Consider the following 12,707-nt stretch of genomic DNA (forward strand, 5'->3'; position numbering starts at 1 on the left):
ACCCACACCCATGAGGTAAGCTTAAATAACTTTAAAGTCCCTGTAGTATCGATAATTACACTCACCCCCTAAAACATAGTTAAAAACTCTAATCGGTTAATGAATGAATACGTTAGTGCGGTAGAGTTCTGACGGGCTATTACTTTTAGCTAGTGGTGAAGACAACGTAGAGTTAGGGGGTGAGACGGCTCCCCCAACATTTCTTAAATCACCCATAGCTCTTTGTTGTCTCCACCACTTACTGAAAATAATAGTCTGTTAGAACTCTATCGGAATTACGTATCCAATGCATTAGCCCATTAGAGTTTCTAACTATATTTCAGGAGGGCGATTGTAATTATCGATACCACAGAGACCTTAAAGTTATTTAAGCTTACCTCAAGGGTGTGGGTGTAATTTACCCAAAATAAATATAAATATATATATATATATATTCACCCGATACCACTTTTCCTCGTGCACTCAACCCGACAACTCTAAAAAACTTTCACCACCGCCGATGAACGGAACCACCACCCGCCTCCGTTCGCCACCACCCACAAACGGCCACTTCTCCAACGGCGCAATCCCGCACCGCCCGGATTCCCCCGACATGATCAAGAAAAGATCTTCGGTCCCCTCCGCCAACGGCGGCAACATTTGCTGCGGCGGCGTACGCAACGCCCATTTCCTGAAATGGACGGCGGCGGATGTACTGGGTTTGCCCCTCCACCACCCGGTACCCTGCGTATTCGCGGCGTCGCTCCTGTTTTTCATGGCCGTTGAGTACACTCTCAGCATGATCCCATCGTCGGCTCAGCCGTTCGATCTGGGTTTCGTCGCCACCACCAATCTCCACCGGCTGCTCGCCGCCAGACCTGCTCTCAACACCCTTCTCGCCGGCCTTAACACGGTATGTATGTATGTATGTATCTATGTATGTATGTATGTATACATGAATGCGCGCACATGCAAAGTTGTTTTGTCGGTCAAGTTTGATGTTGACTTTTTGTGTGTGTGTGTGTGTGTGTGAACAATTTTTCAATTTTGATTACGTACTATGTGCAATTATTAAATTTTCTAGCAATTAAATAATTGGGACTAATTCTCCTAGCTATAGTATATCGAAGATTATTGGCGCTTGTGTGTGCTGTTGAATATAATTGTCGAATGCTCTATAAGGCTAGGGAATGTATTTTTTTCGTCCTTCCACCAATCGGTAGTTTAAAATATGGTAAATTACGAAAACCCCCTCCTGTTTGGGTTGTTTGGGTAGCTACGGTGTCAAATTTACTTACAAAATGAGGGGTTTTGGGTTTTTTCATAAGAAAATACATAGTTGAAGGGAGTGTCTGTAATTAACCAAACAAGGGTTTTTTCGTAATTTGAACTTATCTCGGGGGTGGCTGTAATTTGCCCTTTAAAATAATTGCAATGCCTTGTCGATTTAAAATTCTTGTTTAATGGAGAAATATACTTGTTTTATTTTGTTCTAAATGAAAGGTCATTTTATCATATGGGAGTTTGAGCATTGAATTAAAGTGGATTAATTAGTGGGAATCCAAAAATTGAAGTGTATATATGGATATAGGTATATGTGGGGATGCAAACGACTTATATAATATGGACGTGGGTGATCGAGGGTCGGCCGAGAGCTACCATTTCGGCATTGTTTATGTTCACATGTCGAGGAATTCTTGGATATGCCACACAACTCCCCTTACCTCAGGTTCTCGTTTCTTTCTCTCTCTCTCTCTCTAGATTTACTCGAACATATACACATCTCGGTAACTTCATCGAGTGTAATTTTACCGTACACGTGTATTGTCAACTACCCATCTTTACGCACACCCGCTTGCGTATATGTGCGTAACTGTGTGTAGATATATGATGTAAAACTACGCGGTGTATGCGTATGTCAGTGGATGTAGTATATATAAAAGTAGTATATATTGTGTGGATATGTTTTAGAGAGAGAAACATATTATTCTAATGCTAAAAACTCACTCACCATTTATTTTAGAATTTCAAAGTCATGTGACTTGTGAGAGTAACTAGCTCCACATGATGAATAAAGTAGTTGGTTCAGCAGTTGTAGTACAGCTATATGTATTTATATGTGTGTGTGTATATATATAATTATATATATATATATATATATATATATATATATATATATATATATATGGCTCATACACATCATCATGCACATGTGACATACATGGAGTCATTATATCATATCATAGCATGGGACCATGTCCAAAATTACATTAAAATTGTCTAGGACAAAATCGAATTGGTTTAGTACAGTTAGATCTCTCATCTCACTTTAAATTGCCACACACTTTAATTATTTTATTATCATTAATATTAAAAAACAAAGAAGTGGAAACTAAATCAGGCTTGATAATTAAACAAATGTAGCCATTTAATTAAGTGGTGAAATATTGTGTGGATTTAATTTGACAGGAATTTTTGGGGTCGGGGGCGGATTTTCCGGTGGGGAATGTCTCGTTTTTTCTTTTTTATTCGGGGCATGTAGCCGCCTCGGTTATTGCATCGTTGGATATGAAGAGGATGCAGAGATGGGGATTGGCATACACATTCGATTTCTTGAATGTGTTGCAAGCGATTAGGCTTCTAACCACGAGAGGTCATTACACGATCGATTTGGCCGTTGGGGTTGGTGCCGGAATGTTGTTCGATTCACTCGCCGGAAAGTACGTGGACACCAAGAAAACGTTGTGCACGTAGTAGTAGTGCCGCCACAAGTGGTGGTGCGTATTGTAGATTTTTCTAATTACTATTGACGGAGTCTCGTACAAGTGGGCTTTTTGATGGAAATTCATATGATTGTGTGTTTGTACAAGGTGGGAATGTGATGCCTTAAGGAGTGTTTAAAGATTTTGGCCATGTACTAAGATACAATTGTGATTTTTTTTGTTCTTTTTTTTTTTATTTTTAAATTTATTGTTTATGCCTCGTACCGTGTATTGCAATGTATGTTCCGATTTCTTGCTCCATCTCGTATGGTCGATCTTTCACATGTTGTACATTTCATCTGGTGTAACATATGTTTAACCTCTTACTAACTCAATCGGTAATCTTGTAACATCCCATGGTTAGATTAAAATGTGTAAATTCTATGCTACACCGAATGATTGTTAACTGTAGATCTGCAAATAATTACACATACATGTATGTATGCTTATTAGGTGGTTATTTAAGATCGTCTACAATTAATAAAACCCAGTGTAAATAACTCGGTGCAACATAGAATTGAGTCACGAAACTCGTACACACGAGAGGTTAGCAACAATTATAGGCACAAAAGTGTGCCTTAAACCGAGCACATTAATGACCAGGCAAGGGGTTTTTTTGTCCTTTCAAAATTAGGGTAGTTGGTCCATGCCTTTCGAGTTCAAATACAATATTCTATTATAAATTCGATTTATTTATTTATTTTACTTCGTCAAATAAATTTAATCTTGGACCACATATTTAATTTCATCCAGGGATAGGTACGTGTGAATTTTAAATGGCAAAATTGTGTGGTCACTTTGATCTTATAGACGAAAAGACTTATCTAAAGAAATAAATACCATCAACCCCACAATTATTAAAAAAAATAGGGTAAATTACACCTAGGCCCCTGAGGTATACTAAAATAGCTTTAAGGTCCCTATATGACCGGTAATTACAATCATCCCTGAAACAATGTTAGAAACCTTAACGGAATAATGCATTGGATAAGTTATTCTGTTAAGGTTCTAACGGACTATTAATTTTAGGCAGTGGTGGAGACGACATAGAGTTAGAGGTAACATGACTCTCCTAATATTTCTTAAATCATTATTATTGTATATAAGATTTATAAATTTTCATCTATGGCAGCATTAACGGCCCCGCGGAAAACAAATATAGTGCATCTCAGTCCTCAAGACATGAAATCTTGGCTCCGGTAGATGTTTCAGGGGTGTGACTGTAATTATCAGTACCACAAGGACCTTAAAGTTATTTTATCATACTTTAGAGGTGTAGGTATAATTTACCCTAAAAAATATTGAAACCAATACAAAAAATACAACCTACTACTCCTACGACACTAATTACATGTCGTTAAGTCAAGGATTAGTGTAAGTAAGAATCAAAAGCAATTAATGTAAGTAATTAGCTATTTAGGTTTAGCTCAAGAAGTCATCATATATCTAGATATCCACTCTCCAAAATTAATCCAAATGGATATGGAACAAACAATATATAATCCAATTTATTTTATTTTCATCAACAATATTTTTTCAAGAAAATTCGAGTACGTGGCTACCGAAGCATTATATACACGAGCCCGTTTGTAGTATACAAGAGTACTTAATCTTATAGATATAGCAATTTCCAAATCCCGAACAATAAATATGATGCTAATCGGAATCGGAGTAAGGAGGGCAAGAGCCATCATCGACTGTGGCAAGTGGATCGAACATTTCTGAGCCTGGATCCGTACATCCAGTTACTATGTCAAGATTGCACCGATCGCCCTGCATTGCCAAAAACATAAATAATAATAAATAAATAAAATTGCCCACATTAATTTTAACGGAAAAAAAGAAAAAAGTTATCAACTTACTCCTTCGAGTGTTAAGTTGCCAATCATGGCACATGTTGTGCCAACAACGGTCGAGTCTGGAAATATGGCTTCGTCGCATGCACCTTCTTTACTCAACTCCTCAGCAAGACCCTTCAAAATGCATAAACGGATTATTTTAGCATATATATATATAAACTTGAGCTAATTCCAATTTCGTTAAAAAAATGGGAATTTCGGAAATAGGAATTAAAAAAAATTTGTTCCAAAAACATAAAATTTCAGATCAAAATCGGCAGAATTCAGAATTTTCATTTTTAGTCGTGTATAATATGAAATACATAATGATATTGATATTAAAAGCGTAATATTCGAAAAAAAAAAATCGGAATTTTTGGAAATGAAAATCGGTCATGAAGTCGGAATCTAACATGTACTCCAATTCCATCCCGAAAACATTTGGAAATCGGAACTTTTAGAATTCGAAATGAAAAATATTGTTCCAAAAATCGGAAAAGGTGGAATTTGAAAATCCCATTCCAATTTCCACGCACAATCCAGCATATATATCAGATCATACCCCGGAAGATTCCATTACCTCGGTGAAAAATTCGGTTGGTCTATTTCTCCAAGCTTTTGGGACTTGAAACTGAAGTCTATAGGGACCATCCCAATCAGTTCCGTTTGTAAACGAGAATATCAAACTCAACGCTGCAAACTCGATAAAGATTAAGTTAAATTCATATAAATGATGAAAAAAAATCAAGATAAATTCGGATTTTTTATACGAACCGTGCTTTGGGATACATATTTGGATGGTGTAAATAGGAAGATCGGCTTTTCCTCTAACTTTCTGGAGCATGACTCTCGGCTCACCACCACACATGATTGGCTGATTAAAACCTCCTGCAAAATGTATAAATCAATAAACAAAAATATAAAAATAAAAAATCGAATTTATAGAATATTGCATGTGCGAGGAAAGTACCGTTAAAAGCAATTCCAAATTCTTGATTAGGAACAAGCTTGTTTGCAGTTGGATTATAGAATAACTTCAGTCTTTCTCCCTGTCATATATATGATTTGTATCGTAAAATCGAATGTATATAACAACTTAGAGTTTATCGCAATTAGTACCCCTGTGTTATATCGAATTGCTAAAAAACTACCGTATGTTATTTTATTGGCAAAAACCCCTCTATGATTTACTTTTTTTTTTAGCAATTAGTAGCCCTGTTTAGGGGGTTGTGTGCTAAAAAAAATTGAATCATAGGGGTTTTTTGCTATAAAAAAATAACATGGGGTGGTTTTTTAGGAATTCGATACAATACAGGGGTACTAATTGCAATAAACCCGAACAAATTATGAGAAAATGGTTTTAACATACAGCACTAGGAGGAAGACCATTCATAGTTTTCCAGTACACTGGAGCTCTTCCAATGTCGAATTCAGCCCATGTAGGAAGCACGTATCTGAAAAACAGAACCGAAAAACGTACTAAAAACTTCGAAATAATTGATTTCGGTAAAAAAAATCATAGCAAAATGTTCCGAGACGTACTCTTTAATTTCCTCCGATGGAGGTGCTGCGAATGCGACTGAAGAAGCAGCAGAAACACTGAGTTTTCGACTGATTTTAGTTAAGTTTCTCTTAGTCGGATAATTGCACGAAAATCGAGCACCCAAGAAACTAGTAGCTGCAGTTGGGCATATCATAATGGAATTTCAATCAGAAAATTAAAGAGTACAACTTTTTTGCGTATATAATTTCAAGAAAACGATCATCGTAACGGAATATCAAGAAAACGATACCAACAAAACGGGTTTATTGTTTACATACATACAAAATCCATCACGATTTATTTAAGCCGATCGTTCTCAACTTATAAACAAGTTCATAACAAACAATCTACTACCAAAAAAAACATGACAAGTCGACAACAACCTAGTCGAACGAATAACCGAAAATTCTTTAAAAAAAAATCGGTGAAGATATACCTGTAATTCTGGTAGAAAGAGGTGTGATTTGCTTAGAAGAATTGAAAAGGGAAGCACTTGTTGCAGCCATTGTTGAACCAAATAGCTAAAGAGAGTTTTTCAGATATAGAAGAAAGATAGCATATAAAAGCAACCACATAAACTAAACTTTGAATTCCAATTTAAAAAAAAAAAAAAAAATCTCTCTCACATCAACAGAAGATGACAAATGTGTAGAATTTTGAATATCTTCACAAAATTATATATAATTAAAAAAATTAAATAAAAAAGTATTCTTGATGCACCCCCATCACTATCTAAAATCTCAAATCCAACCCTATGAAACTCCCCAACCGCCTTATCAACTCCATTTGCCACGTCGGCTATCAAGAATCCTACACACCATGAATTCTCAACAATATAAGAAAACCCAGAAAATAATATACAAGCCAAGAAAATGGCCGCCGCCGCCGCCCTCTTAGTGGCGGCGCCGCCGCCGTCCAAGGCCAAACCCTTTCAATTCACACCCAATTCCCCCAAATTCACACAGAACAAAACCCTAAAAAATGGTTTCTTTCCCAAAAGCAAATTGTCGAATACGAAAAGGGCGGCGGCGACGGCGGCGCCAATTGCGAGTTTATCAGCAAACCCACCGCCGGAAAACGGGAAAGATTCTCGGTCCGGCGGAATCTGGCTCTCCGACGTGGCGGTGAGGCGGAGGAGGAACGTGTATTGGGGCAGAGAGTGGAATTCATTAGATATCGCCACACTCGGGGTGGTGGTAGTTATGCATTTGCTCTGTTTTTGGGCTCCGTTAACGTTCAATCGTAACGCCGTTAGTGTTGCTTTGGGATTGTACGTAATGACCGGGCTTTTCGGAATCACTCTCTCCTTCCATAGAAATCTTTCTCACAGAAGCTTCAAGCTTCCCAAATGGCTCGAGTATTTCTTCGCATACTGTGGTGTTCAAGCCCTTCAGGTATTTTTCGAATTATTATTCCCTTTTTAATATAATATTTATATATTTCTTGATTTATTTTTGTTTTTAATTAATTTGATGAATTTAAAATTATGATTAATTACAGGGAAATCCAATAGATTGGGTGAGCACACATAGGTACCACCATCAGTTTTGTGATTCGGAAAAAGATCCACACAGCCCCATTGAAGGATTTTGGTTTAGTCATATGAGTTGGCTGTTTGATACCAAAGCTATTGCTCAAAGGGTAAAACCGTAAAATACGTATTAGATTTCGATGATTTCTGATCCGATTTTAATTTTTTGGAATTATTTCTATAATTTTCTTTTTTTTTTTCCTTTCGCAAATTACACTTGTAAAATCACTATTATATTTTTATGTATTTTATATTGTAAATGACTAATTAATACAATGAAATTTTTGAATTCTGCTAATCCCGACCCGAAAATTTCCAATTTTGGAACAATTTTATTTTTTAATTTCAATTTCCAATTTTTATGGGATGGAATTGGAATGGTTTTTTTTTCTTCTGAAAGTGATATTTTCGATCCGGTCTGTTCGATTTTCACCCTAGTATAGCCGTTTATTTGTATTTTAGGCGAAAATACTAATTATTGTATCAATCAAATCATGTCTTTAAATAAGAGATTTGAAATTTTCTTTTCTTCCAAAAGATATTGAAGTCCAATTAGGTAGTTTTGCAATTTTATTTTTATTTTTATTTTTACTTGGCCTTTACAAGAGATATATAATAGTTATTTATTGCCATATAATAAATTTTTTTGTAGTGTGGGGAAAGTAGCAATGTTGGAGATTTGGTGAAGCAACCGTTTTATAAGTTTCTACAAACAACTTATGTTTTCCATCCAATTGCACTTGGTGCTCTACTCTATGCATTGGGAGGTTTTCCTTATATTGTTTGGGGAATGGTAAGTGTCAAATCCTGCTTAATTACTTGTGTTTATGGGAACTAATTCACTTAAATTATGGACTTCAAACACTAATCAAATTTAGGATTTTATTTTAGTGCTTCAATGAAACTTTTCTTTTTCGATAGGGATGTTAACAAATACGTAACGCTATAAATAAGAAGAAAATTTACGTCTAATTTGTGAAATACAATGCCTATCTCTTTACATGCATGTTTTATTTGTGAAATGGGATTTGATGATTTTGACCGTTTTCGAGGTTGAATTTGGCAAAAATTCTAAACATGGAATCTATAATTTTTTGAATTAGTTTTCTAATCCAACTTAAATCACTGAAACTGGATGTCGGGTGAGAATGATATGAATGAAACAATGAACATCGCCCACAACTTTGATGTTTTGAGTTGTCTAAATTTCAAAGTGTAACTCATTCGTGCGTTACTTTGTCAAACGACATCCAATCTAGCTGATTGAAGTTGAATTAGAAGGCTAGCTCAAATAACTACAATTTTCCTATTTTGAATTTTGCCAAAACCATACTAAAAAATGGTCAAAATCATGTTTGAAGTCAAAATAGTGTTAGTATAATTGAAACGATATTTAACATTTCAGTTCATAAATTGCTCAACTTGGTTATATCCAGTGACGTCAATCTTACTAATAATGATGTCATATTTACTTAAAATGCAGGGTGTAAGAATAGTTTGGGTGTACCATATCACTTGGCTAGTGAATTCAGCTTGCCATGTTTGGGGAAAACAAGCGTGGAACACCGGTGATCTTTCTCGAAATAATTGGTATACATTCTTCCGTTATTTACGAAAAAACACAAAAATAAAATAAATTGATGAATATACATTTTTATTATTATTAATATTATTGTGACAAAAATTGATGAATATATAATTTAAATTAGGTGGGTGGCAATGCTTGCATTTGGAGAGGGTTGGCATAATAACCACCATGCATTTGAATACTCGGCTAGGCATGGATTAGAGTGGTGGCAATTTGATTTTACTTGGTATGTAATTAGGCTTCTCCTAGCCGTTGGATTGGCCACCGATGTTAAATTGCCCACCACTGCCCAAAAGAAAAAAATGGAGAAAAATTGAAAAATAGTTTGGTGCAATAAAGTTTTTCTATTTATTAATTGACATTGTGTAAATTGCATATTTCAAAAAAAAAAAAAGAAAGAAAAGAAAAAAAAGGTATTTTAGAATACCTGTATCGCTGTACGTTGAATATTGTTCTCTCTCTCTCCCACACATTTCTGGATACCGATGCTTGAACCCTTGACCTCTATGGAAAGTATGACAATCACGAACCACCGAGGCCAAGGAGCATCAGTGGTTTTAAATGCGTTAGTGAAATATATCTAACTATATTTTCATAAAATGTAGGAGACTTTTATTTCCACGACCACACATAGTAATATAATTTTGGTTCTTTACATTAGTTTTTCCTATTAAAATTTGGTATTAAATATAATCCTTAAATAATGTCGTTGCTATGAAAAAAAAAATTTAATGCATTATTGAAAATCTGAAGTGATAGATAATATAGAATAAAATTATTATTAAAGGGAGTGGTATTTACTCAATAGAAATTAAAACATCAAATAATAAGGATATGTTAAATGTATAACTATTCAACATATGTTACATGTATGACATAAGAGTGATGTCATAAATTTGATTTTCTTGAAAACCCAAAAAAACAATGGAAAATTGGACAATTATTTATCTCGAGCAACGGGTCCATTCCACTAATAAGCACCAAACTACTATAATTATAGCTTTTTGATGGCACACGAATTATTAGATTATTGATTAGTTAATTAGGAGGAGTGGATTACAAGAAAAAAGTTGAAAACAATAAGCCCAACATTTGGAATTTCCAAGCTAAAAGCTAAACTTGAGTATGTTGTTACTATTATAAAAATGTTTTTTAAGTTTGAATATGTAACACCTAGAGTATATAAGAAAGAGAGCATAAAAGAAGCATGATGATTCCTATTTATGAATTCTATGTATGTTAATTATAATAATTATTAATTCATTTGTGCCAAAATATTTGTGGATTTAGAAAAAAAAATCAAATTATTTGTCATTTTCTAATTATGATTCTAACTTTTATCACTCCTTTCGTTCTTAATTCACTGTTGTGTTTTTATTTTCGTACAAGTATTAAGGATGTCGATAAATGCATATTGATTTCAGAAAAAAATACATTAAAAAGATTGAAATAATATTATTCATTTAATGATGTGATAATGAATTAATAAAAACAATACTAAAAAAAACAATGAGTTAATACTTATAACTGAATTAATAAAAAAAAATTATATATAGAAAATATAGAAATTTGAACTTTTTTTTTTTAATTTTAATTTTTTTTTAATTAAGTGAGGGTGAAAGCACGCCCAAGTGAGGTAATCGAGGTGCTTATTACCTAATCTATATACTAATTAACAAAAGTTTTTTACATACTTACTGCAATTTATTTATTTGTTGGATAAGAAAACCATAAAAAGTGAATACGTAAAACCCATGCGTGTGTTTTTCTTTTTTTTTTAATTTTTCATTTTTTTAAATAAATAATAGTTTCTATATATATAATATTAATTATCTTAAATTTGAATCAGTATAAAAATAAATAGAAAAGTGGTGATGTTGAATGGGTCAGCTTTGAGAAATTAATTAATTATATATACCATGCCGAATGCCCATGCGAACCTTATGAACAGTCCCATCATCCTCTTTATCAAATTTTATTTATTAATTTTATTTATTTATTTATTTATAAAATGCAAATTTAATGGTAATAATAATAAAATGTAAGAAAGAAAGGTAAATAAAATTGAGGTTCTGAAAATAATTCAGGCACAGTTGTCGGGTTGGAGAACTGCACGCCGAACCTTCATTCATTTCATTTTATTCAGCTAATTAATTTCTTTTTAGGAACAAAAAAAAACAATTTAGTTTTTTTAAATATAATATTTCTTGAAGAAAAAATTGTTCGATCACAAATTAAATAGCATTCATTTTCGTCGGGAAACTAATTTTCATTATAAATGTTCAAATTAATTAAATGAATTTATAGCTTAATTTATTGATTGAAAAAAAAATAAGGGATTTTTATGCAAAAGTCCCCAACCAAGCATGTTTATTATTCTAGGTTTAGGGGACATATCTCTTTTACCAATAAGCCCATCCCTTTAATATTTATTATAACTAAAGGAAACATTCATGTATATCCCAATATTACCCTCAACCATTTATACCCAATTCTTAATTGTAATCCAAATTAATCAATTTTGTCCATAAAAGTTCAATTTTGACCACAAAAATTCAATTTTGACTTTTTTTTGGAGTATAATTTAATATGCTCCAATTTCATCCTTAACTTAATTTAATCTCAATTTGACCCCAAATTTCACAAATTATTAAATTTTGACCCAAAAATTTTTTTTTTTCAAAAAATATTTTTTTTTTCAAAAACTTTTTTTTTTCCGCCGGATTCCGGCGTTGACCGGCGGTCAACGCCGGTCTCCGGCGTTGACTTTTTTAATTTTTTTTTTTTTTTTTTTTTTTTTTTTCTTTCTTCCGGATTTTTTCGCCGGTTTCCAGCGTTGACCGGCGGTCAACGCCGGTCTCCGGCGTTGACTTTTTTTTTTTTTTTTTTTTTTTTTTTTTTTTTTGCTTTTTTCTTTTTTTTTTCTTTTCTTTTCTTCCGGATTTTTTCGCCGGTTTCCGGCGGTCTCTTTTTTTAGTGTTTTTTTAAGTTTTTTGTTTTGTTTTGTTTGGTTTGTTTTGTTTTTCCACGTCCGCCGCTAAACGTTAACCGTAATTGTGCTGTCACTGACAGTAAATTAACGTAATTATACTGTCAATGATAGTTAATTAACGTAATTGTACTGCCGTTGACATTACATTTATGTAATTGTGTTGCCGTTGACAGTAAATTAATGCAATATTATATTTTTTTATTTATTATTATTTTTTTCTATTTTTTTTTGATTTGTTGACAAGTCAACGTAATTATATTACTGTCGTTGACAGTAAAATAACTGTAAACACAATAATATTACTGTCAACAACATCAATATTATTATTTTTTTGTGGTGTTTGTATTAATATTACTGTCTATTATTGTAATATTACTGTAAACACAATAATATTACTGTGGTTGACGGTAATATTACTGTTTGTTATAGTAATATTCCTGTCAACCACATCAATATTATTCTTTTGTTTGGATA

At 33.4% G+C, this 12,707-nt stretch overlaps 3 protein-coding genes across 3 annotated transcripts; 2 read left to right on the top strand and 1 right to left on the bottom strand.

Annotated features, from left to right (window-relative positions):
• The first annotated feature begins 414 nt into the window (after positions 1 to 414).
• LOC105976018 (phosphatidylcholine:diacylglycerol cholinephosphotransferase 1) lies at positions 415 to 3,002 on the top strand. The gene is made up of 3 exons (XM_013001297.2): positions 415 to 892; positions 1,571 to 1,708; positions 2,449 to 3,002. Exons 1-3 carry the CDS (start codon positions 500 to 502, stop codon positions 2,731 to 2,733), a joined length of 816 nt encoding a protein of 271 aa, XP_012856751.1. The 5' UTR covers positions 415 to 499; the 3' UTR covers positions 2,734 to 3,002.
• A 1,238-nt stretch (positions 3,003 to 4,240) lies between these two features.
• On the bottom strand, positions 4,241 to 6,863 carry PIFI (post-illumination chlorophyll fluorescence increase). The gene is made up of 8 exons (XM_013001054.2): positions 6,559 to 6,863; positions 6,122 to 6,257; positions 5,949 to 6,033; positions 5,550 to 5,628; positions 5,354 to 5,467; positions 5,160 to 5,272; positions 4,604 to 4,714; positions 4,241 to 4,514 (listed from the first exon to the last, which is right to left on the bottom strand). The coding sequence occupies exons 1-8, from the start codon at positions 6,626 to 6,628 to the stop codon at positions 4,398 to 4,400; spliced, it is 825 nt and encodes a 274-aa protein (XP_012856508.2). The 5' UTR covers positions 6,629 to 6,863; the 3' UTR covers positions 4,241 to 4,397.
• Positions 6,864 to 6,994: 131 nt separating this feature from the next.
• Positions 6,995 to 9,735, top strand: FAD5 (fatty acid desaturase 5). Its single transcript, XM_013001053.2, has 5 exons — positions 6,995 to 7,516; positions 7,623 to 7,763; positions 8,306 to 8,446; positions 9,137 to 9,243; positions 9,363 to 9,735. Exons 1-5 carry the CDS (start codon positions 6,995 to 6,997, stop codon positions 9,556 to 9,558), a joined length of 1,107 nt encoding a protein of 368 aa, XP_012856507.2. The 3' UTR covers positions 9,559 to 9,735.
• Positions 9,736 to 12,707: the final 2,972 nt, after the last annotated feature.

The sequence above is a fragment of the Erythranthe guttata genome, chromosome 9 (genome assembly GCF_056151865.1).
Source record: "Erythranthe guttata isolate IM_541 chromosome 9, IM_541, whole genome shotgun sequence".
Classification (NCBI taxonomy): domain Eukaryota; kingdom Viridiplantae; phylum Streptophyta; class Magnoliopsida; order Lamiales; family Phrymaceae; genus Erythranthe; species Erythranthe guttata.

Excerpts from the sequence above, each read along its gene's own strand:
- FAD5 (XM_013001053.2), top strand. The coding sequence starts at position 6,995 with ATGGCCGCCGCCGCCGCCCTCTTAGTGGCGGCGCCGCCGCCGTCCAAG. Across the intron at positions 7,764-8,305 it reads CCAAAGCTATTGCTCAAAGG|TGTGGGGAAAGTAGCAATGT; the intron begins GTAAAACCGTAA and ends ATTTTTTTGTAG. Across the intron at positions 9,244-9,362 it reads GATCTTTCTCGAAATAATTG|GTGGGTGGCAATGCTTGCAT; the intron begins GTATACATTCTT and ends AATTTAAATTAG.
- LOC105976018 (XM_013001297.2), top strand. The coding sequence starts at position 500 with ATGAACGGAACCACCACCCGCCTCCGTTCGCCACCACCCACAAACGGC. Across the intron at positions 893-1,570 it reads TTCTCGCCGGCCTTAACACG|GTATATGTGGGGATGCAAAC; the intron begins GTATGTATGTAT and ends ATATGGATATAG. Across the intron at positions 1,709-2,448 it reads CACAACTCCCCTTACCTCAG|GAATTTTTGGGGTCGGGGGC; the intron begins GTTCTCGTTTCT and ends TTAATTTGACAG.
- PIFI (XM_013001054.2), bottom strand. The coding sequence starts at position 6,628 with ATGGCTGCAACAAGTGCTTCCCTTTTCAATTCTTCTAAGCAAATCACA. Across the intron at positions 5,629-5,948 it reads ATGGTCTTCCTCCTAGTGCT|GGAGAAAGACTGAAGTTATT; the intron begins GTATGTTAAAAC and ends TATATATGACAG. Across the intron at positions 5,273-5,353 it reads AATATGTATCCCAAAGCACG|CGTTGAGTTTGATATTCTCG; the intron begins GTTCGTATAAAA and ends TCGAGTTTGCAG.